The 24,911-nt window shown below is 41.5% G+C and overlaps 1 protein-coding gene across 1 annotated transcript in view; it reads right to left on the reverse strand.

Moving 5' to 3' along the window:
- Positions 1-1,724: 1,724 nt before the first annotated feature.
- Positions 1,725-24,911, reverse strand: part of MUC2 (mucin 2, oligomeric mucus/gel-forming) — a 73,174-nt gene continuing 49,987 nt past the window's right edge. Inside the window, exons 33-53 of the mRNA XM_030562141.1 lie at positions 24,363-24,745; positions 19,747-20,202; positions 19,025-19,127; positions 17,385-18,802; positions 15,607-15,771; positions 14,336-14,583; positions 12,123-12,306; positions 11,757-11,958; positions 10,924-11,102; positions 10,128-10,197; positions 9,685-9,785; positions 9,516-9,547; positions 8,846-9,026; positions 8,545-8,649; positions 7,886-7,926; positions 7,142-7,261; positions 6,558-6,656; positions 5,773-5,901; positions 4,824-4,863; positions 3,609-3,738; positions 1,725-2,119 (exon numbers count right to left, since the gene is read on the reverse strand). Of these exons, the coding sequence (XP_030418001.1) occupies positions 1,870-2,119; positions 3,609-3,738; positions 4,824-4,863; positions 5,773-5,901; positions 6,558-6,656; positions 7,142-7,261; positions 7,886-7,926; positions 8,545-8,649; positions 8,846-9,026; positions 9,516-9,547; positions 9,685-9,785; positions 10,128-10,197; positions 10,924-11,102; positions 11,757-11,958; positions 12,123-12,306; positions 14,336-14,583; positions 15,607-15,771; positions 17,385-18,802; positions 19,025-19,127; positions 19,747-20,202; positions 24,363-24,745 (4,636 nt within the window). The 3' untranslated portion in view covers positions 1,725-1,869. The remainder of the gene's footprint in view (positions 2,120-3,608; positions 3,739-4,823; positions 4,864-5,772; positions 5,902-6,557; positions 6,657-7,141; positions 7,262-7,885; positions 7,927-8,544; positions 8,650-8,845; positions 9,027-9,515; positions 9,548-9,684; positions 9,786-10,127; positions 10,198-10,923; positions 11,103-11,756; positions 11,959-12,122; positions 12,307-14,335; positions 14,584-15,606; positions 15,772-17,384; positions 18,803-19,024; positions 19,128-19,746; positions 20,203-24,362; positions 24,746-24,911) is intronic.

Consider the following 24,911-nt stretch of genomic DNA (forward strand, 5'->3'; position numbering starts at 1 on the left):
ATCCTGTAGTGTAGACGTAGCCTTATTGTAGCTCTGTTGGTCCCAGGATATTAGACGGACAAGGTGGTTGAGGTAATATCTTTTATTAGACCAACTTCTGTTCCTGAGAGACAAGCTTTCTGGCTACACAGAGTTCTTCCTCAGGTCTGGAGAAAGCACTCAGAATGTCACAGCTAGATGCAAACTGGGACAAATTGTTTAGAATAAGTAGTTAACAAATATTTCAAGGGACCATTCAAGGTGAAGTGTCCAGTTAACACTGTTGGCATGTTGACATTTCTATCATATCAGGGTTAATCTCTTGACTCCTGATACCCACTGCAGTGTTCTTTTGTAGCCCATCAATGTTCCATTTAAATGTCTGGTCCTAAATGTATAACAAAGTAAAGAAGGGGGGTTTACCCCCATATATGGGTGCCTAAGTAGATATGAAGTGGATAATGATATCTTGGCCATATGACATCATATCTGGAATGCCACAAAGTTTAATATACTTATTGTCAGTCTAGATGCAAAACCTTTAATTGCATACATTATTTAAATCATTTTTATGCCTAAAACAGTGGAAAGAGATCACCAGCTCTATGTCTTGACATAACTTGAGGTGCCTCTTTTTATAATAGATATCTCAGAAAATTTCTGATCTGGTGTAGAATGGTAAGAGAAAGCAGTGTGGGTAGGAATGGTGGACTTTTACTCCATATAGTACTTTGGATGTCATGGTCTGAGACCCAAGAGATGATTATTTTAACTCTCAATGGTTGACAGGTGCCAGTGGCCTGCCATAGAGTAGAATCTGTCACTTAAACTCTTCTGATGATACAAAGCTTCTGTCTTGTGTCTCACTTATTATATTGTGTATTTGTGGGATGAATGCCTACTTAGATGGCATGCATTTAGCAGGCCAAAAGATTGGTGGAATGGATAATACATAATAGGAAGTAAGCTAACTTTTAGCATACAGTACACCATAATTACAGAGGCTGACTTCTGTGTCATTAACTCTTCTGCCTTATTTGGCATGGATGCATGTATTTAAACTATACCAGTGGCTGGTATGCACATACAGATTTATTCCAAATTGCTAAGTTGGTAGACTACAATTTCCACTTACCAATAAGAGTGCAAATATTGCCACAGATTTCTGCTATATGAACTTTTCACACACAGTGTAACTACATGGCCCTCAATTTTCAATTTCTGTGAGTTAAGTGCAGCTATTTTTATTTGATGATGAGTGGTCTACTGGATCATCATTAACAGGAAGCAGCTCTTCAGGCATTTCTAATGCATAGAGGACAAAGTTGAAAACAGAGAGGCCCTGATAATGGGCTATAGAGAATATGTCTTAAAATAACCCCCAATCTTCTCAAAATGGCTGCTTTCTAGTAAATTAAACCTGATATTTCCCATGTTTTGTTTTAGCAAACATAGCATCATAATGCTGATACAAAAGAGTCTTGCCTCTTGGGACCCAGAATCTAGACCTCTATAGATTCTAGCACTTAGAGAGCCAAAATAGTTATTCAACTGACATAGAAAATCTGGCACTTTACTACTAAGGCCCGGGACAGATCTCCCTTCCCTTTAAAGGTCTGAAGGCTCAAGAGCGCTGGTGAAAAAACACAAAGAGTTTTCATGTCTGAAATGAAATTTTAATCATTTAAAGCAAAAGAAACTAACTTAAAACTAAACAAAAGAGACTCTCTCTTTTGTATACAAATAAATAGAGCACAATTACAAATAGTCAGAGAGGGTACAGAAGAGGAGGAAGTGAAAAAAAGCAAAGCATTGAATCACTCTTGGAAGATTAGACTGGTGCACAGACCCTCCTTGTACTTTTTTCTGTGCACCATTACTTTTCCCCCTTCATTTCAATATTTTCTGAATGGCCCGCTTGACACGTTCGATTGAACTCTGTTCTTCACTTTCCTTTGACTCTCCTGAGGAGCTGGGTTCTGTGCATTCAGTGTCAAGACATTCACAACGGTCCACGTGCAGGTACTTGTGCACCACAGATTTCCCATTGGGGCATTGCAGTAGAACTTGCTTCTCGCTAGTCGCTGCCTCCCTGCAGCAGGAACACTTGTGGTCCATGGAGTTGGCCTCAGCAGAGTATCTGTTTGTTGGTGTGGGAAAAGATACCATTACACTTTGCCATAAATGCCAGAGAGAAAGAGAGAGAGTGAAATGAAGTACGATGAGGAATTCTGGTGAATAAGCTGCTGTAAGGAATTGGGAATAATATGTAAAAGGGGCCCTCTGATGGTGTGAGTTAGGGGAACTGCTCCTTTACCTCAACTGGTGGAATGTTAGGCACCCAGGTTCAAGCATAATGTAGTCTGCTGTTTCAAAAACCAAGCCATCAAGGGCGGACTTTCAAAGGCGCTTAAGGGAATTAGGCACCCAACTCCTACTGAAAGTCATTGGGAGTTGGGTGCCCAATTTCCTTAGGCCCCTTTGAAATCCTTGACCAAAACCATTTAAGTTAGATACTTTCTGTTCGCAGCAGATCAGATGTAGTGTAGCCAGCTGCAATTTAATCCTCCCTGCATCATCCTTCCAGTGAAACCAGCCCTAAGCATCCTGTAAGGATCAGCCTAACTTAGACTGCAAAGTCTTTGTGTCAGTGGCCATCTTTTTTATGTTTGTATTCAGTGGTTACCCCATCAGGTTCCTAATTGGGGCCTGTCAGTACTGTAGCAGTACAAATAAATAATTCCCATGAGGAATTTGTCATTTATTTTCCACATTGACTAAAAACGGGTTTCCTCCAGATAAGGGCTGCCAATTGTATTCAGTGATAGGCTGCAAAGGATCATTCCAGTGGGAAATTAAGGTTATAGACTTAATTTGTCAAATGGTGTTCAGCAGCTGTATTCTAGGTTTCTTGCTAGGTTTTAGCAGCTGTACCTCTGGTTTCTTCAAAGTTCTCTCATTCCAGAACAATGATATTGACTCAATTATCTCAGGAGTCACGTACAGCCCTTGAGCACACATTTTTTCAGTTCTTTACTCAACAAATGTCTCCTTCTGACTTCTTACAAAGTGTATTTAAATAAAGTGTCTCTCTCTTTTCCCTCCTCTCATTATATGTTCATCATTGGAAAGTAGCTTCTCTGCTGTTGAAGTTCAGACATGGCTACCATTAGGATATTTCCTGCAATGGGAATGAACTTACTGCCACATATCCAAGTTGCCCTAACACAAATGGCAAGTGAGCTGGCTAGGGTCACCAGACAGCAAGTGTGAAAAATCGGGACGGGGTGAGGGGGTAATAGGCATCCATAGAAGAAAATGCCCCAAATATCAGGACTGTCCCTATAAAATCGGGACAGCTGGTCACCCTAGCTGGCTCTCGCTTTGTAGGCAATAAGGAATCAACACAACTCTCTGGAAGCAAAGATGCAGCTCCATGTGTCCCTTGGCTTTGGACTTCATTACTATGGTGAATCAACCCTTCACCTAGTTTCACCAAACCAGTTACAAATTTCAATACTCATGAGACTGGAAGTTGAGCCAGTTCTAGGTCTTCCACCATTCTTTAGCCTGGCTATGTATTGTCCATTTTATAGAAACAGTCTCCTTGTCTGATTCACTTTACTTACAATGAGAAGGTTCCACATGATCCTTCACATTGAGTCAGGTAGACTTTATCCACAGAACGGCAGCCCTTATGGGTGATATGGTCCACGATTTGGGTGACAGAACATGGTGATGGGCTGTCGCGAGGGATGCCTGTAGGAGAAAAGAGTGGTAATACCCTTCAATCAAATGGCTCCAAAAACACCTTGCTGCTTCATCACAGGCTGTGAGTCACTGATGCTTTGAAATAACTGCATTTAAAACCCAAAGTAGCCACAAAGGCCAAACACCTTAGCACTCAGCTTTACCCCTTAAACTTTAGCTCTCTATTGATTGCCTGGGGGACAGACTGTCTATTGAACATGTCCCTTATTGGAGCTGCTGAATGGCAAAGGAAATGATGAAACAAGCGAGGAAGAGAGAGAATGGCTCATTTATCACATATTACTTAGGTTTATACAAAATCAAATTTTGTGAGTATTTGGGTGTCTGTGGAGGGAAAAGTGAAGGCTGATTAAATCAAAACAATGATTTCAGAATGATTATTGTTTGGCGCTATCCATGTTGCTAGTGTCCAAATCAGTGCTGAAATGCATGTTTTGCCAAGCCACACGCAGTAGCCAGTTATGAGAGATGTGTCAAATAAACTGCTGGAGGGAATTGTAACGCACCAGCTTACAGGGCAGAGTTTCAAACCCAAGGCCAAAAAGAAAACTCTTATAATTCTTATCTAGATACTTCTATGGCCTACTTCACTGCATTAGGCAATGAACTCAGCAATTCAGAAGGGAAAGTGCAGAAACCCTCCCAAACATATAAATACAGTAGATGAGCTACATTAGGAATGTCTTCTGATGCCATTGAGTTAGGTCCTTTCCTTCACCTGCTTTTCTTGTCTCAAAAGACACTTCTGCTGCAAAGCCCCCTCTATAGAAGCACCGATTTATTAATAACAACAAAATCTGCTATGTGACCCCATACTCAGCCAAGGTTTTTTCTGCCAGCCTACAGTAATAAAGTAATAATTTACTTTTCTCAGCTTAGACTGAAAGCTGCTTGAGGCAGAGTCAGTGTCTGACTCTGTTCTGAGCACACTTTATGTGCTCCACAAAATAACTAGCATGAATGTTCTTGCATCTATTTAAATTAATATTTATTAGCAATAGCTTTTAGATAGGAAAAATCGGTCCCCATTTTGTTTTGCAATGACTATATGAACACTGGGTAATTATACTCACATGTTTTACAGCAACCATTAGGCAGCAGTGTAACAGTGCCCTGAAAACAAATCAGAAAAAAATATCTGTATTATCAAAATTATCTGTATTTTGAATTGTCTGCATGCACAGTGGGAAAAAATAATTTGGTCCATTGCAGGAATTACTGGTTAAAATTGTGTGGCCTGTACTATGCAGAAGGTCAGATTAGATTATCACGATGGTCTTTTCTGGCCTTAATATCTATGACTTCACAATGGAATCTGTTGCAATATGTAATTCTCTGAAGGAAAGGCTTATGACATATAATGGTCTCCACTTGCAAATTACTGTTTACCATGAATTCCATGCTGTTTAATCTGACATCCACAGTATTTCTTAATATTTTCAAAAGGAAATAGGTGTGGGATAACCCTTATTTCTTGCAACCACTGTGCCTACAGGGCATTCATGAAAATATGCAGTCTCATACAAAGAGGATCCTGCAGACTACAGTGTGATAGGACGTTATAGCCCACTACTGGTCAATTTCTAAGCCATGAGACACTAATTACCTGTTATAAACCTCAAAACCCATCAATAAATATGTAATATATACACTATATGTCCCTTTTTCAGATGGAAGCGTGCTTCAAGTAAATTAGTGCAACAAAAAAATCATAACCCCTCTGGGCTTAAATTCTTATCTACTATTTCCCGGAGCCACTCCATGCCCCTCCCAGTCTGGGGCTTGGGGCTTTAGCCCTGCAAGAGGTGCTGGGGCTTTGAGCTTCAGCCATGGGGCATGCCCCATAGGTTTGAAAATATCTACCAATGCTCTGCTCCAGACGGCGTCAGCTGAATTTGAGCCCTGAAAATAACAATTATGGCAGCTCCTCAGCCCAATCGTGTCTTTTGATAGTAAGGTGGCTGGATCAAACTGAAATGCGTTGTCATAAGGGATAAGAGTAAATGTCCCAAATTTACTTACAGCTTTACAATTCTGCTCATTGAATGATGGGCAGGTAATCTCTGAGGTGGAGGAGATGAGCTGACCTTTGATCGATACACAGCTATAAACGGTGCAGTTGTCTTTTGGATCGTTTTCCATTTCACCAGGCTGTGTACAAAAAGGAAATTCCGCATGCATGGAAGGATTCATAATGGGCTTAAACATAAAACTTCCTAGCCTCTGAAAAAGATTCTCCTCATTTCTCAGCATAAAAATACTAGACAAAAAACTGCCATGGTTAGCAGGGTAGTGACTGTATTGTGGAGTCCCATGGGTGGAGGGAATTTTGAGTTCCATAAGGAATTTTCCTTGGGAAAGAAAAAATCCCTGTGTGGGACCTAGGGTATTCTGGAGCTAAGGAAAAATAAGTGGGTGAGATTTTGATTAGGGATGATGGGTAAACTGGTAGCTATTAAATAGGAATAGCCCTTTACTCAAAAAAGGGCAACGCATTGAATCATGTTCAAGCTTTTCTGGCACCTTTCCACTTCTTGGTCCAAAAACTGCAAGAAAGGTTCTTCTCATAGTATTTCTGAGAAAGCCTGATCTGATAAGATCTCCAACCTATCTTCCAGATCAGAGAATTTCGGATGACTTTCTTTCAGACGAGCAGCTGAACTTTCAAATGCACATCTGAACTTAACCAGTGAACTTTTCCTTTCCCCCGTCAATAATTGCCATGTCTTTCCTCCCAGTTAACACTTTGAGAAATACAATAGGAATGCTACACGTTTGGTAGACTCCTAAGACGAGAGCACACTTACACTCAAGATAAGGACGGTGCTGTCACCCTTATTTACAACACACTTGGTCTGCACGCATTTTGGACAGCATTCCCCTTTCACATCTTTAAGTTCATATCCCTAGGAATTAAAAAAGCACTAGGTTAAAAGTGTCCTGGAGAAACAAACAAAAATGTAATAGTCTGAGCACCAGATTAAGGCTCTCTGTAAAAACCTAGCTAAATAGCAGCACTGATTATGGTTTTAAGGATAATCTAGATCTGTTGTGTTTTGTAACAGACAGAGATCACCAGGTGAAGAGAAAAGGGATAATGAAAGTAGAAAATAAAAGGAAGCAACAAAGGCATTATAATAACTACACTGTGCTTAGATGTGACTTTATCTTCAAAGCATTTTTAAAAACATGGTTAGCTAATCCTCACAACATGACTATGATGCTCATAAGTATTATTATTGCTATCTTTAAGATGCAGAAAATTGAGTGCCCAAGGTGAGCCAATGTCAGAGCTGGGATTAGGACCTAGGAATTCCTTGCTTAGAATCTCAATCACGGTTATTTTTCAAGAAAATGTACATGACATTTTTTTTAAAAGTTTGTTACTTACTGGCTGGCATTCTTCATTGCATGGAATGTGCTTGCATGAAATGACATTCAGACCACTACTGTTCGATTTCTCAGTGCAGACACAATCGTGGCACTTATCAGCAAAGACTGGGGAACCAGGCTAGATTTTTTTTTTAAAAAAAGCAAGAGATCTGATATCAGCAAGGCGTGATGTGTAGGAGAGACATATCTCTAATATCCAATACTTCCCCCCACAAACATCCACTAGGGAAACATATCATAGACACAGAGGACAAATATTCATCTCATGCATTATGGTACATATAAAGTGGGTAACTTAATACCTGTCTGTATTAATAAATAAAATAATTACTGGAGCCAACAGAATTATACGGGTGTAAGTCAGTACAGAATGTGACCCTTGCTCATCTCTTTTTATCTGTGACAGCGAGTCTTTAGCATAGTGCAGCAAAGTGCTGGTGTTAAATGTACATTGATTTTTTTAGGGATATGTACATTGTGTATTAAAAACAAATCTTTACATCCGTGCTGCTTAGAACCAGTGCTTCATTTTCTCTTACATGCAGCAACATTCTCTGAAAAGTGTTAGGCTCTGTGTAACAGATAAGTCCCTGACTGCAGTTTGGGGACAGGGGGGAGGGGGGAATCTCTAAAAATGAATCGTACCAAATGCAAACTGCTTCAAAGCACTTCAATTAAAGGATGCTCTTGGGACTCAAATGTTTCATCCAAGAGTCCTTCTCATGAAGAAATGGAAACTTACCATGTACTCAGCATTCTGAAGCACACAGACCTTCTTGGGAACTGTGAAATAAAGCAGAAGTTATATGGTTATACATGCAAGGAAAGTGCCAAATTTTATTATCTCAGTCATACAAATTTCCTCCACAAATAATCACAACACAAATGTTCAAAGATTCCATCTTTGCAGTGCAAATTGTGCAGTTCATGGACACAAATATTGTAAGGTACAATTTGCACCTACAAAAGAGAAAGGCTGTCTGGTCTGAATATCTATATCCCAGGTTTTACATCCCAGGATGTCCATTGGATAGTTGCAAAATGTTTCCTGATATGTTTAGTTGGAACGATCCATGAATGATCATCAGCCTTTCCTATCGCTAAAGCTCATAGGGACAATTTCTTATGGGAGGACTGAAGTCCTAGTCAACAATCCCACAATTCTTACATAGGTGTATAACCAGAAATATTTGACCTGACCAGGGTGAGCTCTCTCTCATCTACCTTGCACCACCATTTTCTCAGCTACTACTTGGGCTCGCCCATGGTGGCAACCTAGAATCTAAGCCTGGTTTTGTCACCTTCTCCAAAAGAGAAGCATACAGTGTTGGCTACCAACCTTAATGCTCAAGCATGTAAAGTGCAATACTGACTGTTCTCGTATTTTTAAAAGCAACTTACCGCACTTATACGTAGGACAGCACTTGCCAGTGGCAATATCGGAAACAGGTTCATAACCAATTTTACATTTAGGAGGTTTGGTTGTGCAAAAGCTCGCGTTGCATCCTGCAAAGGGAAAAAGCCAAGAGAAATGTAAAATAACAGCTGTCCACTTGGCTGGACTCAGTCCAAGCATTTAGCTGGCCTGGGCTTCACAGACTAATCTCAATTAAATTAACACAAATGAATAATGCAACTGTTATTGCAAAAGAAAGTTTGAGGGGCAGTGGAGTGCTGTAAATGAAGCAAAAGAGGAACTTACTGCAGGAAGTTATGCTGCAGCAGATGTTGTCAGGATTGACTTCAGTGACCTCGTAAAAGCCTTCATCACTGCAGCTTGGTTTATCCTTTTGCTCTGGACATTGAAGGGGCACACAGCTAATGCCACTTCCACCCTCCAGGCAAATGCATCTCTTACAGTCAAACTCAAAAATTTCCCCAAACTGCCATTAAAGAAAGAGAAGAAAGCAACTAAATGAATAGTTAGTGAATAGAAAAAACATAAATCAGTTGTTTTCAATAGGCTGTGCTGGGTGTTTAATGGTAAGCATGTGTACATGTATGTGTTAGGAGGGAGCAGAGTGGAATTATAAATTAACTATTTTGTAGTCTGGAAACTGATTATCAGAGCGTTTAACGGACAATATCTCCCACTAATGTATAACTCAAGCTGAGATAAATATAAATCAAGGATTTTCAAAATTCCACTCACCTACCAAATAAGTGCATGGATGAAAACCTGGGAGTCTATACAAAACAAGACTGATATGGAGGAGACACAAAATACTTGCAACGAGGGTGACCAGATGTCCCAATTTTATAGGGACAGTCCTGATATATAGGCTCCTATTACTCCCCACTCTCTGTCCCGATTTTTCACACTTGCTGTCTGGTCACCTTACTTGCAATGGAAAAGCAAATGTGTAACATACCTTTCTTGGTTTATTATCTGGTCCAACACACCCTGCAAATAGAGCAAAATAAATCTCCATTACCACTGATATGATGACAGGTAGCCAGATTCAGAACTGTATTGTGTACATGACCTGGCAACAACAAAAAGGAAATGCACATCCATTTAAATATGGTAACACAACCTACCGCAGGTTTTTACACAGACATCCACACCATCACCATAAAGCATTGTTCCAGCAGGACAGAAGCAGCCTTCCACATGACTGGTTTGGTTTTGTGCAACTTGGCTGCACAAGACAAAAAAGACCACCATTATCATCAATGACACACAGTGGAAGGTTGGCCAAACATATTTTATCCAGAAATGTATGGGCAAAAGAAACTGCATATGTGAAATTTACAGATTTTAAATCATCCTGATTCTAATCTTAGCTTATTCCACTATACAGTGTTTGATTCAGCTGTATGAGAGGATACCAGGGCAGATATAATGATAACCAGTTAAAGGATGTCTCAACGATTTCTATTTTAAACCAAGATTGTTAAACGGGATATTCCTCACTTCTCTGTGGATTATCTATCACTGGGTAGTTGCATGGGACCTGACTGGCAGGAAAGTAACTATTTACCTTGACTTGCAGGTCACCTCTTCAATAGGACCACATGCTTTGTATACTTTGTCTGATGGGCACTTAAGCGCTTGAATGGAAGAAATACAGAGAAAGAAATATTTCAGCAAGACCATCATAAGCAGGCCCAGCAAATATATACCTTTTGCAATCTTCAAACAAACATTGGAAACAAATAGATTTAAAAATATGTCAGACTCATTCAATATCATTGAAGGTCTGACTGAGAACCAGAAAAACCAAGAAACTCAGACTTAAGAGGGAAAAATCCATCCATGACCCCTCCTGCAAGTAGACAGGTATTGCAGGGTCTCTGAGTAGTAGGTGATTTTACACTAAGTAAAATATGCAAAGCAATATCTCATCCTGTTGTGCAAGAGCAAGGACAGGATTTGACCTTCTAAATACAAATACATTTGTTTGCTAGGGTTTCTTAGAGTCACATTTTTGAAGATGGGAATGCTCCCATACTGCACAAGCAAAAAAAAGTTTGTCTCCCATTAAATATGTAGATTCACCAATTGTGCCTGCAAAATCCACATACTGGGCACACAGACATTTGCTCAAACAGAAGTAGAGCATTTCACACACAATGAGCAAACTAGCATTTTTACAGGCTCACTTATTTCCCCCACCTTTGAAATCTGGCCCGTAAAATTATTTCAGTAAAGCTTTTGGGGTTTATTACAGTCATTAGCAACTTGGAGAGCCATGTAACCCTTTAACGGAAGGGGAATTGAAATAGACCCTACAACTAATAATTCAAGTTAAATGGCAGAAAAATGTCTCTACTTACGGCAGATATCATGAGTATAGCCTCTCCAATCAACACAGACCCCCTGATCAGCGCAGAGAGCAGCATAGTTTTGCAAACTTGCACACTCCAATTTAGAGTTGGGAAGAGCGCAGCTGTCAAAAACGCAGGCTGCATAGTAGTGGTCAGGGTTTACAAAGGGATGGCATGCTTTGAACGGGCTAGAAGCAGAAACGTATCATTATTAGTTACTGAATGATCTGTGCTCACTTTAATATGCTGTATGCCATATTTTAGCATGATGCTATACAGGAAGATTTGAACAGGACTCATCAATGACAAATAAACATTTTGCTGGATTGCAGCCTTCCAACACACTTAGACCTTAACCTTTAGACTATCCACCCACTACTCTCTCTCCAAAATACTGCTTCCCACCTAGTAGCTGGAGGAATATAATTGAACATAGCCATGAATTAGAGTTGTGGATAAGACTTGGTTGGACATTTCCTCTTTCTGAAGCCACTTCCTGAAACTCAAGCACAGGATCCCTTTGGGATCTTCAGGGGACCTACATCTACTGCTGAGATAGCATGGAAGAGGAGCAAAGTAGAAAGGTCTGGAGAAGGCCAAGGGAGCCCAGAAAAGTATGAGAGGGCTAAAGAATCATTAAAGAAGGCTGAAAGGCAGTGAGCAAATTGCAAAGATTAAAACAGATTAGGAGGGAAGCTAAAGAGAATGGAAAAGAGGGAATGGAAAAGAGAGAAGGAGCAGAAGCAGCTGCAAGAGATGATGAAGCAACACCAAAAATTTGCATTTCAGATTGCCACTGAATTCCAAAATTAGAGGTCTGTACACACATCTAGTATATTTACCCTTCTTTAATGAGCTTGCAGAGATCGGATGGTATGCAGGGTGGTGGAGTGACAGGAGGTGCCTCTGTAGGAGTTAGGGATGGATAGCAGTGTGGCTTTTCAGGGTCATTAATCACCCAATGATCTGCCATCGTTTCACAGTTATCTATGATGTTTCCACCAGGTAACATGCAGTCATCTGCTGTGTTGTTGGTACAAGTGCCTACAATTGACAAGAGGAGAAAGAATTCACATACAAATCTTCACTATCAAATAATCATTATATTTCCATCCATCACAGAGAACCAGCATCACATCTCTCTTACTGCCAGAGTTTATATTTAACTTTTTGTATTTCATTCTAAAAGTAGAAAAATAGATCCTCACCGCACTGTCCTTGGGTGTTGTTGCCAAACCTCTGGTAGGGCAATCTAATTGAGAAAGCCAATCCATTGTAGGTTACATTTACCCCAAGTCTAGAAATTTCCACTACGTGATTTATGCCTGACTTAAAGACTCTCACACCGTATTTTTCATAAGGTGTAGCCACTTCCCGATTGTTTACCGTCACCTATTGTTTAAAGGAAAACAGAGAAGATATATATATATTGTATGATGTTAATAAAAACAATCTATCGATCATTAACTTACAGTGGAGATACAATGTGAAGGAAAGTAATGTTGTGTTTATGTCTCAAAACTTCCTTTCTTTTTATTTCTAATGAGCTGTATGTTTTTGCGTATGTGACTGAAATGTTGAAATCTTTCTCTAAGACCCACTGAAGGGGTACATCAACCTGGGGATACATTTGCAGAATTTTGGAGAAATGAGGATAGAATTTAGAATGCAGCCCCTGTTAAATGTAATAGGAGATGCATGCTAAATTTTCAGTGCACCTGAGCTGAAATTTTCTTTCTCTCCCCAAAATGCTTCAAAGAAAGTGAAGCCTTTGATCTACATTTGTACAAAAATGGAATTGAATGAAATGTGAGGAGAAAAAAAATTGTATTTACTAGTTCAGAACCAGGTGGTGGGCCTAGTGCATCAGTTCTCAAACTATGGGGTGGGCCTCCTAAGGGAGATGCAGGAATGTCAAGGGAGGTCTGTGGTTTGTTTTTTAAAAGCTTGGGCTGTCAAACCTGGGCGGCTGGGGCTTGTGCAGAAGGGCCATGCACACCTGGGAGGTGGGGATAAAGGGGACAGCCAAAGCCCGACTGCCCAGGCTTAGGCTCCCCCTCTACCAATCCCTCATTGGGAAGGAGTCCATGCTCAGTCTTCCCCCCCCCCCATCCCTTATATGGAAGCAGTGTCGCTCAGGTTCTCAGCCCAGGGCTGTGCCTGTCAGCCTCCTGGTTGGCAGCAGCAGCTCAGAAGTAAGGCTGGCAATGGGGCACTAAGTCTGCAGTGAAAAGTGATAACAAATATCACTTTTCACATTGCCTCCCTTACTTCTGCACTGCTGCACCTTTACTTCTAAGTCTGCTGTGAAAAGTGATATTGACGAAAATCACTTTTCACATTGCCACCCTGATGTCTGTGCCGGTGCAGCGTTGTCTTCCAAGCTGCGTGCCTGGCCAGCAGCTGCTGCTGTCCCCCCTACCTTCAGAGCAGGGTGGCAGTACATGTACTTGCGGGGAGGATGCGTAAATGACCACAGACACAAAGAAGCTAAGCCTGGTCAAATAAGTGTGAGAACCACTGGCCTAGTGCACTCCCTTAAATTCATCTAGGACTGATAAGTTTTGCTCAATCTCAGAAGGCAATGAGGAATTTAACCATATGTTGGAGCCTTGCAACACTGTAGTTGCACCTCAAAAATTCCCCACCTAAATAGTCCAAAAGTCAGCAGAGAGCTGCTAATGGAAAATAAGGAAGTGAAGAATCCTAAAAGTAAGTACTTCCAACATATTTTGAAGAAAACAGATTCTATTACATGCCATAGCCTAATCCTTGGAACATGGGGGCTAAAAAATGACATAAAACTGATGACAGCCCTTCACTTGAAAAATCAAAAATGGAAGCATCTTAACCCATCTCAAGGTGTGACTACTATCACTATGGCCTGTTGAGGGTGTCTTGTAGAAATATTTTGGTTAACTACTTTGATTCCCATCTCTAATTCAAATGTGCCCTCTTGTTCAAACCCCAAAATGATCCAATGCCCTCCCTCAATCCTGCTTTACAAGGACAATGGGATGATCCTTGCTCATAGGAAACCCTTTGATATACTATAACATTTATTCCTTTGGGCTGTTATCTACATTAGAATCCTTAAAAGTCATAATACAGTATTCCATGTTATGTTGTGAGCTAAAATGAATTATTCCTATAATCCATGTTTTGAAGGATCAGAGGATTGTAAAGATCTGAATTTAGAAGTGGGATGAGGGGGATGATCTCTTTCTATATGCAGATCAAGTAGTGTCCCTATAAAATTCCTTCAAAGCAATCCACAGAACAATTATCCCATTTTCCTAACATCGTTGCCACCAAAATTATCAGGTTTGAGTGCCCCTAGCAAATAAAGATGTGAATCTGATTAAGTGAGGGCAAGTGTAGCTGAGCATGTACATTTGGTTTATTAGTCACTTTCCAATACCTGTACTTTGAGAGGAATCATTGTGATAGTCTTTATGCGCACTTCCTGGGTCTCGTATCTCACGATGAGTGTGCGTGGACAGGACACTCTGTCCTGTGCAATGCAGTGATAGTTGTCAATGTAGACCCCAAAGTCGTCAATCTTTTTGTTAATCTCTTCCACCAAGACATACGTACAATTCCCTTGGTAGCTATAATAATGTCCATCAAACGTCACATAATGTGGGTCTCCCCAGCCAGTGCAATAGCCTACCAAGAGATTCAGAGTTAGTTTACCTGTGTATGGTAACATATAGAAGCAGAGCTGGACTATGAATAAAGTCTTTAGTAAATGGAAGACCAATTTACCCTACTAGCACTGGAGTCAAATAGGAATGAGAGAACCTGAATGAAGTGAATTATAGAGAAAGTAAAGAGAATGAATCTAAGACCTCAGTTGGACCCAAACTGGAAGTTTTTTCATATTTAAAGAAGCTGAACTCTTTCTTTCCCTCCGTTCCATTCTTTCTTCCCTCCGTTCCATTCTCTATTTTCTGGATCTCCAGATTTCAGACAGGATGTCAAAACATTCTCTGAAAAAGACTGTTCTGCTATTTCCTATCTAGTTGAAATCAGTAAGTGCCATTAATCTCACAGGCCTGTGCCTGTGAGAGCTCCAGCCCACTTCCTGGTCAAAGAGTTCAAGATAATTTCAAGTAGCTGGCTCAGGATCCAAAGTTAGCAACTTGTACTCATCTTTAATGTAATCATATAGGGCCACATTCCACCACTTTTCTCCTGCCATTAGTACCTGACACCAAATTATTTCGATGAGACTACTTGTATAGTGAGCTACCAGTTGACATGAGTAACTAAGTGACAGAATTAGGTCTGTGTAGATTATATCATAACGAAAAAATTGCCAGAGCCAAACAATTTGAAGAATAAAATATGAATACATGTTTTCACTGTTAACCTTAATTTATATCAAGGGTTCACACATATTAATTTGTAATTGAATAATTCAAATAATTTAATAGACTAAAAAGGTAAAATGAAAGATTAAGGAATATAGCTTTTCATGAACCATTGTTAAAAGCAAGTGCTGTGGCAGAGCTGGGGGGAAACCCAGGACTAAGCTAGCAAGTGGTACTACAGGTAAGACTGAACTGCATTGCTAGGAACATGAGGGGCTAAACTTGCACAGCACTTGCCCCCGCTACAAATATTGTAGCTCTTAAAACTATTATTGGTCCAGCAGTGATAAAAATATCCCTCCAGCTATATACTCACAGTCACACTCCCAGTGCCAACAGCATTCACCCTGCACCAGCACAGGAGCGAGCCCATTGATACAAGTGGGCTTAGGAGGAAGGTCACATTCAGTCGAAACCAGCTTCCATGTGTTGTTGTTAATGCATATTGCCTCGGTGCAGTTACATGGCCAGTAGCTTTCACCTGGCTGGATTTAAGACAGAAGTTGGGGGTAAAGGAGCAACAGTGAGATCTATAATGAAGCAATCAGACTAATGATGGAAAAATGGATTTGTGGATATTTTACACAGTTTTATATTGCCAACATGTTTATCCCAAACAAATACTGAAAGTGAGAATAAAGTGCCACATTCAGTACCATCATCAAGGTCTATAAAATAAGATTGCTGCATTGTTAATTATTAACTGTAAAGGATTTATTATGAGCACAATGCCAGTCATGAAGGTTTTATTCTGATTTCCGTTCCCTGGGTCACAGTGTAAAACAGCAGCTGCACCTGAGTTATTGACTACTAGTAGTCTTTTTGGAAACAGTATCATCAGTCAGCCAACAGATGGATTCAAATGTATTTTGTATGTCGCATTTCACAAGCAAAAAGTAAAGCAGGTGAATATGCCATGCCTGTAAAAACTTTGTACACTTGAATAAGTCATTAGTGCAGTGATTCCAACCTTGTGCTGCTAGAGGCAAATACACCCCTTCAGAGCTCTTCACGAGGCACTACCTAAATTTGTTTGATTTGAGCTCCTCTTGCTATCCCTGGCTTCAGAGCCCTGCTGATCAGAGGAGAGGACCCCATGCAACCTGATGTATGCAAGGCAGAGCACAGTGACAAAAAAGAAAATGGACTGGCATTGCCAAGACCCCTCTTTGGCCTTACAAGAAGTGCCTCAAGTTTCTTTCCAGATGGAATTACAAATGGAAAAAGATTGGAGTAACATGCACCTTCCCAGAACAAAGAACCAAAATGGAGGGGAGATCTGATCATGTAAAACGCAATTACAATGAGACACAAAGTAATTCTGGTGCAATGTCCTGAGATGTTCACATCCATGCATCATGACAATACTGGTCGATGTTACATTGTCAGTATGTCAAAGCATGGTTATTTTTGTCTCCCTGCAACTGCATTTGGTGATGAAGAGGATCTTTGCCTCTACAAGGCTGAGTACTACTGTTTTAGACTCAGACATTTTCAACTGATTAGGAGAGAGCAGCCACTTCTACAGATTGAGAAGGTATTGGGCCAATCCAGAAAGGGGCTGGGCTATTGACGTCAGTGGAAGTTCCAGGTTTTCAGCATATTCTCTGTGCCATTCTGGATGTGGCCCATTAAATCTAATCCAGGATACAGTTCATGACTGATTTGGGTTGGTAGATGAGTTAATACTTTGGCATAATCATTCTGACAAACACTAGAAAGATAAAGAGGAAGGTATGGAAAGTGGAATTTGCTCCTGGTCAGAGACCTTGTTGTCACTCTTTCACCAAAGCTCCTTCACAGCTCTGCACTGCGATATAATCCTTTGAAGAAATGCCACCTGAGAGCTTAAATTAAAAGAATGCCGTGAGTGTCTAGGATACCATAATGAGGGAAAAGGTCACTGAGTGCCATGACAATAGCCAAGAAATTAATATGACATAGATGGAAAAATCTTTATATACCCAACATAACAGAGGATCAGTATGTTAATGAATGAATTAAAATATCACACAATTGCATCCTCCAAATTGCAAATATAGTAGTACAACATGGTCTTCTTTCATAAACATATAATAAAAATGTGAAAGATACTTACTTCAATGATAGTACCATTAGGTAACCAACATCCAGGTGGGGGGGTAGTTGTTTCCGTGGTGGTGGTGGTAGGTGTCGTTGTCTCTGTGGTAGTTGTTTCCGTGGTGGTGGTGGTGGTAGGTGTCGTTGTCTCTGTGGTAGTTGTTTCCGTGGGGGTGCTAGGTGTCATTGTCTCTGTGGTAGTTGTTTCCGTGGTGGTGGTGGTAGGAGTCGTTGGCTCTGGGGTAGTTGTTTCCGTGGTGGTGGTGGTGGTGGTAGGTGTCGTTGTCTCTGTGGTAGTTGTTTCTGTAGTGGTGGTGGTGGTGGTGGTGGTGGTAGGTGTCGTTGTCTCTGTGGTAGTTGTTTCCGTGGTGGTAGGTGTCGTTGTCTCTGTGGTAGTGGTTTCCGTGGTGGTGGTGGTGGTAGGTATCGTTGTCTCTGTGGTAGTTGTTTCTGTGGTGGTGGTGGTGGTGGTAGGTGTCGTTGTCTCTGTGGTAGTTGTTTCCGTGGTGGTAGGTGTCGTTGTCTCTGTGGTAGTTGTTTCTGTGGTGGTGGTGGTGGTGGTAGGTGTCGTTGTCTCTGTGGTAGTTGTTTCTGTGGTGGTGGTAGGAGTCGTTGTCTCTGTGGTAGTTGTTTCCGTGATGGTGGTGGTGGTGGTAGGTGTCGTTGTCTCTGTGGTAGTTGTTTCCGTGGTGGTGGTGGTGGTAGGTGTCGTTGTCTCTGTGGTAGTTGTTTCCGTGGTGGTGGTGGTGGTAGGTGTCGTTGTCTCTGTGGTAGTTGTTTCCGTGGTGGTGGTGGTAGGTGTCGTTGTCTCTGTGGTAGTTGTTTCCGTGGTGGTGGTGGTGGTAGGTGTCGTTGTCTCTGGGGTAGTTGTTTCCGTGGTGGTGGTGGTGGTGATAGGTGTCGTTGTCTCTGTGGTAGTTGTTTCCGTGGTGGTAGGTGTCGTTGTCTCTGTGGTAGTTGTTTCTGTGGTGGTGGTGGTGGTAGGTGTCGTTGTCTCTGTGGTAGTTGTTTCCGTGGTGGTAGGTGTCGTTGTCTCTGTGGTAGTTGTTTCTGTGGTGGTGGTGGTGGTAGGTGTCGTTGTCTCTGTGGTAGTTGTTTCTGTGGTGGTGGTAGGAGTCGTTGTCTCTGTGGTAGTTGTTTCCGTGGTGGTGGTGGTGGTGATAGGCGTCGTTGTCTCTGTGGTAGTTGTTTCCGTGGTGGTGGTGGTGGTAGGTGTCGTTGTCTCTGTGGTAGTTGTTTCCGTGGTGGTGGTGGTGGTAGGTGTCGTTGTCTCTGTGGTAGTTGTTTCCGTGGTGGTGGTGGTGGTAGGTGTCGTTGTCTCTGTGGTAGTTGTTTCCGTGGTGGTGGTGGTGGTGATAGGTGTCGTTGTCTCTGTGGTAGTTGTTTCTGTGGTGGTGGTGGTGATAGGGAAATCAGATATAAATATCCAAATCCTTTGTAAAAAAATATACTGCAGGAAATACATACACTACTCTTAGCACATTACCTTCTGTGATAATGATCTCTTTTACAGAAGATACCATGAATCCAAACTATGCTAAGTAATATAGTTTGTACAAAGCATTGCCACATCCTAGATTCTTAAAATTCTACCTCAGCTTCCCATAGGTTGTGTCTTTCTTGTAAGAACATCAGTGTTATTCACTAGAATTCACCATAGGAATGGTGGAATCAAGGACTGCATATATTTAGGAAAAGGACAATTGTGATAATTATACGCATATCCAGTGAGGCAGCAATCGATCTTTCCACTCAAGCCTTACATGTGGGAGAGATATAGTCATAATAGACATTAACTCCTTTGCTCATGAGCAGCTCAGCATCAGTTGCCCCAATAGCAGTAACAGCAATTGCTCTGTGCACTCTTTAATATCGGTTTCATCCTTCTGACGTTTGAAGGGACAGCTGTGGAACCAGCTTACACAGGAGTTAGGGACTTCACATGCCTCTTATTCCCATGTAAACCATGGCCAGAGTTTGTTCTAAGTAGTAATATATGTCTCTATTATAGCATTCCTAAATCTCAAAAAATCTTGTTTCAAATCAATTGGCAATAGATATCTTAAAAATATCAATTACATTTAAATTAACACATGGAAGGACATCTAGGACTACATGTATAATGTTCAAAAATGACATTTTTCCTGTTGATGCTATATGTCATAAAATATTTTGTTAGAAATTCTGGAAAGCTAAACAGAGATGAACCCATTAAATAAATCTATGATGTTAGCACAATTCTGACTATAGCATCTGCATCCACCCTTCAATATCTGAATTATTAATGATGGTTACCTGTGCCTAATGAGAATCACATGAACACTTACAGAATTTTGTTGTTATCATTAAGTGTGGGCAGTTACCATTCAATACTTACCTGTTGAAGTGCTAGTTGTGGTTCCGGTTGTAGTAGTTGATGTTGGGATAGTGCTAGTTGTAGTGAGTGTCAGGGTGGTAGTTGGAGACTCAGTGGTGGTGGAGGCTGTGGTAGTGGTAGGTGCAGTTGTGGAGCAAACTGGTGAGCAGCAGTAAACACTGATCTCATAATTGTAGCATATCGGAATCAGACTTCCTAGGCCTTGGTCTCTATTATTACAGATAAGCCCAATGGAAACATTACATGTCACTTTTTGTCCCAAATCTTCAATGGGGGTGTTCGGAAGTTGCTGAGCTCTGCATGAAATATTTAGTGGATTCTCACATATCGCTGAGGCGTTCCACTCTCTGATTTTGTCATAGGTTTCGTAATCACCATCTTCTTGGCCGTATTCTGGCTTATTCAGACTAATCCAGTCAGACCACCAACAATATTGAGATAGAGGTGTACATGGTGCTGCAAAACAACAATGGAACACATAATTTAGAAAGAAGGGAAATATGCGAAACATAGTGGTGTAAGGAGTGCTGAGAGTGAAACACTGGATGTACATTGGTCCAAAACAAATAATTAGTGCAACCTACAAAGATTTGGCATGAGAGCAGGATGATGATCTCATCTACACCAGTTTTAGTCACAAGTGCTTCAATTCAAGTCCATGGGGGTAAACTAGCCTAAAAATAGTGCAAGATCAGAATCAGGCTGTGAATGTGCTAAACTGATGCTTCTTTTGCACAGAAAATCATGCAGCATGAACAGTTACATGTAAGAGTAGAATAGAAGAGGGAACAAGATCAAGTAGGTACTTCCTACTTTATCTGACACCCTCCTTTTAGTTGCTTTCCCAGACACTTGCATCTGATAGAAATGACACGGGGGCAGGGCAGGAGAGCAGATGTAAGTATTCAAATTATTTATAAAACAAATTTAACTGTATTAAATACATACGCCTTCCCTCTCACACACACAGTTTTCTGAGATAAGATCAGATATTGTAATACCAAGCCTCAGTCTGCAATCACTGTCCTGTGCATAGACTGAAAATATAGTCAAGTAAGTCCTTCTGCAGAAAGTTAAACAAATACACATACATGCTTTTGTGGAATCAATACTACTTATAATGGAACCTGTGGTTATTACTGATGGATATGACACAAGTGGGGAAAAAGGAGAGCAGATGTAAATATCCAAATTATTTATAAAACAAATTTAACTGTATTAAATACATACGCCTTCCCTCTCACACACACAATTTTCTGAGATAATAAACTGTCTGAGAGAACCCAAAATTTGCTAAGTTGTATAAAATATAGACTGTAGAGAACATCCCTCATTACAACACAAAGTAATCTATCCTAAATCCAGAGCAATTGCAGCAGTGGCGTGAGGGTGTAAACCGGCTGGACTCCGCAGATGCATTCTGCCTGACTCAGCTGGAAAGCCTCTGGGCTTCTCAAGGAGAACATGGCACACTGGAGGACACAAAACCCTTAAAAAGGGTGCAGCATCTCCTCCTTATGCGCAGCCTTGCTCGAATTAACTGTGCTAGGGATGCAGAACAGCAGAGCCATGTTCTCCTCCACTTTGGGATATGTCCAGTGTAATTGCTAGTAATAGACACTTTGGTCTTTGTGACCTGGTTCTCTTTTTGCCCAGATGTATAACTGGCGAGGGATCTCTGTCCCACCACCCCTCCTCCCACCTTTGTGCACTTTAGAAGGGCTAATCACAATCTAGGGTGAAAGGAAATTCTTTGACACCCCCCCCAAATTGTGAGCCAGAGACTGTAGCAGCATACAAAGTAAATAAGAGCACAAGAAGCCTTACCTCACCTTGTCCCCTTTAACTTCCTACAAAATTCCTGCACTGGTTAGTCACAATCAGGGACGGCTCCAGGCCCTAGCACGCCAAGTGTGTGTCTGGGGCGGCAAGCCATGGGGGGCGCTCTGCCGGTCGCCGCAAGGACGGCAGGCAGGTTGCCTTCAGTGACATGCCTGTGGAAGGTCCGCTGGTCCCGCGGCTTAGGTGGACCTCCCGTAGGCAGGCCACCGAATCCGTGGGACTGGGGACCTCCAACAGGCAAGCTGCCGAAGACAGCCTGCCTGCCGTGCTTGGGGCGGCAAAATACCTAGAGCCACCCGTGGTCACAATAACAATCCTTACACTCCTTTCAATGAGCAATATGAACTCATACTCACTCTGCATGCACTAGATTCTAGATTCTTAAAGTTCCACCTTTTCTATCTGGGAGTTGTGTCTTTTTTATAGGAACATCAATAGTATTCAATAGAATTGACACCATAGGAAAAAAACCCCCCTCCAGGACTTTTGGGATCGAGGGCTGCATACATCGAGGAATATATGCAAATGTGATAAATATTATGCATATCCAGGGATGCAGTAATCACTCATCCCACCCAAGCCTTACATGTGGGAGAGACACAGTAACAATAGTCTGATCACCAGTCTTGGATAGGAACACGGAGTGCATACTTATATTAACTCCTTAGCCCATGAGTAGCTCAGCATCACCCGCCTACAAAGCAGCCCTAGGGAAACTTTGCACACTCTTTAATATCAGTTTCAGCCTCCTGAGGTTTGGTGGGACAGATGTGGAACCAGTTTACACAGGAGGAAGGGTCTTAATGTGCCCCCTACTCCCATGTAAAACAGTGGTGGGATTTGTTCCAATTGAAAATACAAGTCGCTATTATTTTATTCTGAAGTCTCAAAAAATACTTTGTTCAAAATCAATTGGTAATACATATTTTTAAATTATCAATTACATTTAAATTAGTAGAGGAAAGGGTATCTTGGCCAAAATGTATATTGTTGAAATAAAAGAAGGTGGGGGAGTTTTTTCCAGTTGATGCTATATTTCATATCATTTTTTGTTACAAATTCTGGAAGGCTAAACAGGTTAAATAAATATCTGCTGTTAGGACACTTTGGTTTATACCTTTCATGTCCATCTTACTTTATCTTAATTTTTACTGATGGTTACCTTTGGTTAATGAGAATCATGTTTACACGTAAATATTGTTATTGTTATCATTAACTATGGGAAGCTATTCTTCAATTCATACCCATTGAAGTACTGTTTGTGGTTCCTGTTGTAGCACTTGATGGTGACCTGGTGGTAGTTGCAGTGGTTGAAGGCTTAGTGGTGTTAGTTGTAGTAGTTGTTGGTGTTGGGGTTGAAGTGAGTGTTGGATGTTCAGTGGTGCTGGTTGTCAGGGCGGTCACTGGAATGGGTGTTGGGGCTCAGTGCTAGTACTGGTTGTTGGTGTCACGGTGGGAGTGGTTGGTATGGGGAGTGGAGGCTTAGTACTAGTTGTGGGTGTGGGGGGTTGGGGTTCATTGGTAGTTGTGGTGGTGGGTGTGGAGCTTTGATGAAAGTGTGATTGCGGCTGTGGGGTTGGAGACTCAATGGTAATTGTGTTGGTGAGTGTGTGGGTTGGTGGTTTGGTGGTAGCTGTGGATGTGGGATTGGGGCTCTTTTGTTGCTGTACTTGGGACTGTGGGGTTGGAGGCTGTGTAGTAGTTTTGAGGGAAGGGTTGGGGGGCCAGTGGTAGGTGTACTGGTTAGCGCTGGGGGGCTTGGTGGTCATTGGAGTGATAGTTGTAATTGTGGTGCACTCTGGCCAGCATTACTATTTGCTGATCTCATAACTGAGGCAGACAGGTACTGGAATCAGGCCTCCTGTGACTTGGTCTTTATTATTACAGATAAACTCAGTGAAAACAATACATTGCATGTTTTGTCCTAAATCTACACTGGAGATGAGAGGGAATTTCTGAGTTCTCCATGAAATATTCAGTGTATTCTCATATATCATTGATCAGTTCCACACTGTGATTTTTTCATAGGTTTCTAATAATCATTTCCTGAAGTAAACACTTCAAAGAGTTGCCATTCAAGGAGATCCCGACTCTCTTACACCAGCCTTTACATCATCACTGATTAAGGCCTAGAGACTTTTCAGTGTGTCATAGCTGGTTACACCAGATCTAAAGTTGTCTGACTGTTTAAAAGCAAGCTTTTTGTTTTGCCACTTAATTCGAAAAATGCAAGGATGAAATACACACATGCACACACATATTCTTTTACCATTCTAAAATGAAAATGTATTTCTTCTCTGCCTGGTTATCTCTGTTTCTTCCTTATCCCCTGTTTTCTCCCTACCATGTTTCATAATGAGCAGCTTCCTAATAAATAAACTTACTTATAGAGGTTGTGGTGGAAACTGCAATGGAAAAATAATAAGTATTACTACAAGAGTCCAGAGGAAAGAAAACAGTAGCTAAAATCCCACCAACATTCAGTTCAGGATTTGTGTCCAAGACACTAGGGGCACCTTCCATCAGTGGACCAGGCCCAAAGATTTACAGCACTTGCTTCAGACTCCCAGCTGTGACCTTGTGATTCAGGAACATTTTCATCATGGTGAAATCATCAGTCACACCAATATATGAGGTTTTCTACATTGCAGGACAGAACAACCTCTAGTATTTCAAAGTTTTCTTAGTTCAGCATGATAAAGCCATGCAAAAGCATAGTTAAAAACAGTTGTAAGAAGCCAAATTTCTATGCAATCTATCTGTAAAACACTTACCTGGGGTAGTCGTTGCTGTGGTGGTGGTGGTAGGTGTCGTCTCTGTGGTAGTTGTTTCCGTGGTGGTGGTGGTGGTGGTGGTGGTAGGTGTCGTTGTCTCAGTGGTAGTTGTTTCCATGGTGGTGGTGGTAGGTGTCGTTGTCTCTGGGGTAGTTGTTTCCGTGGTGGTGGTGGTAGGTGTCGTTGTCTCTGGGGTAGTTGTTTCCGTGGTGGTGGTGGTAGGTGTCGTTGTCTCTGGGGTAGTTGTTTCCGTGGTGGTGGTGGTGGTGGTAGGTGTCGTTGTCTCTGGGGTAGTTGTTTCCGTGGTGGTGGTGGTGGTGGTGGTAGGTGTCGTTGTCTCTGGGGTAGTTGTTTCCGTGGTGGTGGTGGTAGGTGTCGTTGTCTCTGGGGTAGTTGTTTCCGTGGTGGTGGTGGTGGTGGTGGTAGGTGTAGGGCAAAATGATGAGCAGCAGTAAACACTGATCTCATAATTGAAGCACATAGGCATCGGATTCATGCTCCCTGGGACTTGGTCTCTATTATTACAGATAAGACCAGTTGAAACGTCAC

Source organism: Gopherus evgoodei, chromosome 4 (assembly GCF_007399415.2).
Source record: "Gopherus evgoodei ecotype Sinaloan lineage chromosome 4, rGopEvg1_v1.p, whole genome shotgun sequence".
Classification (NCBI taxonomy): Eukaryota; Metazoa; Chordata; order Testudines; family Testudinidae; genus Gopherus; species Gopherus evgoodei.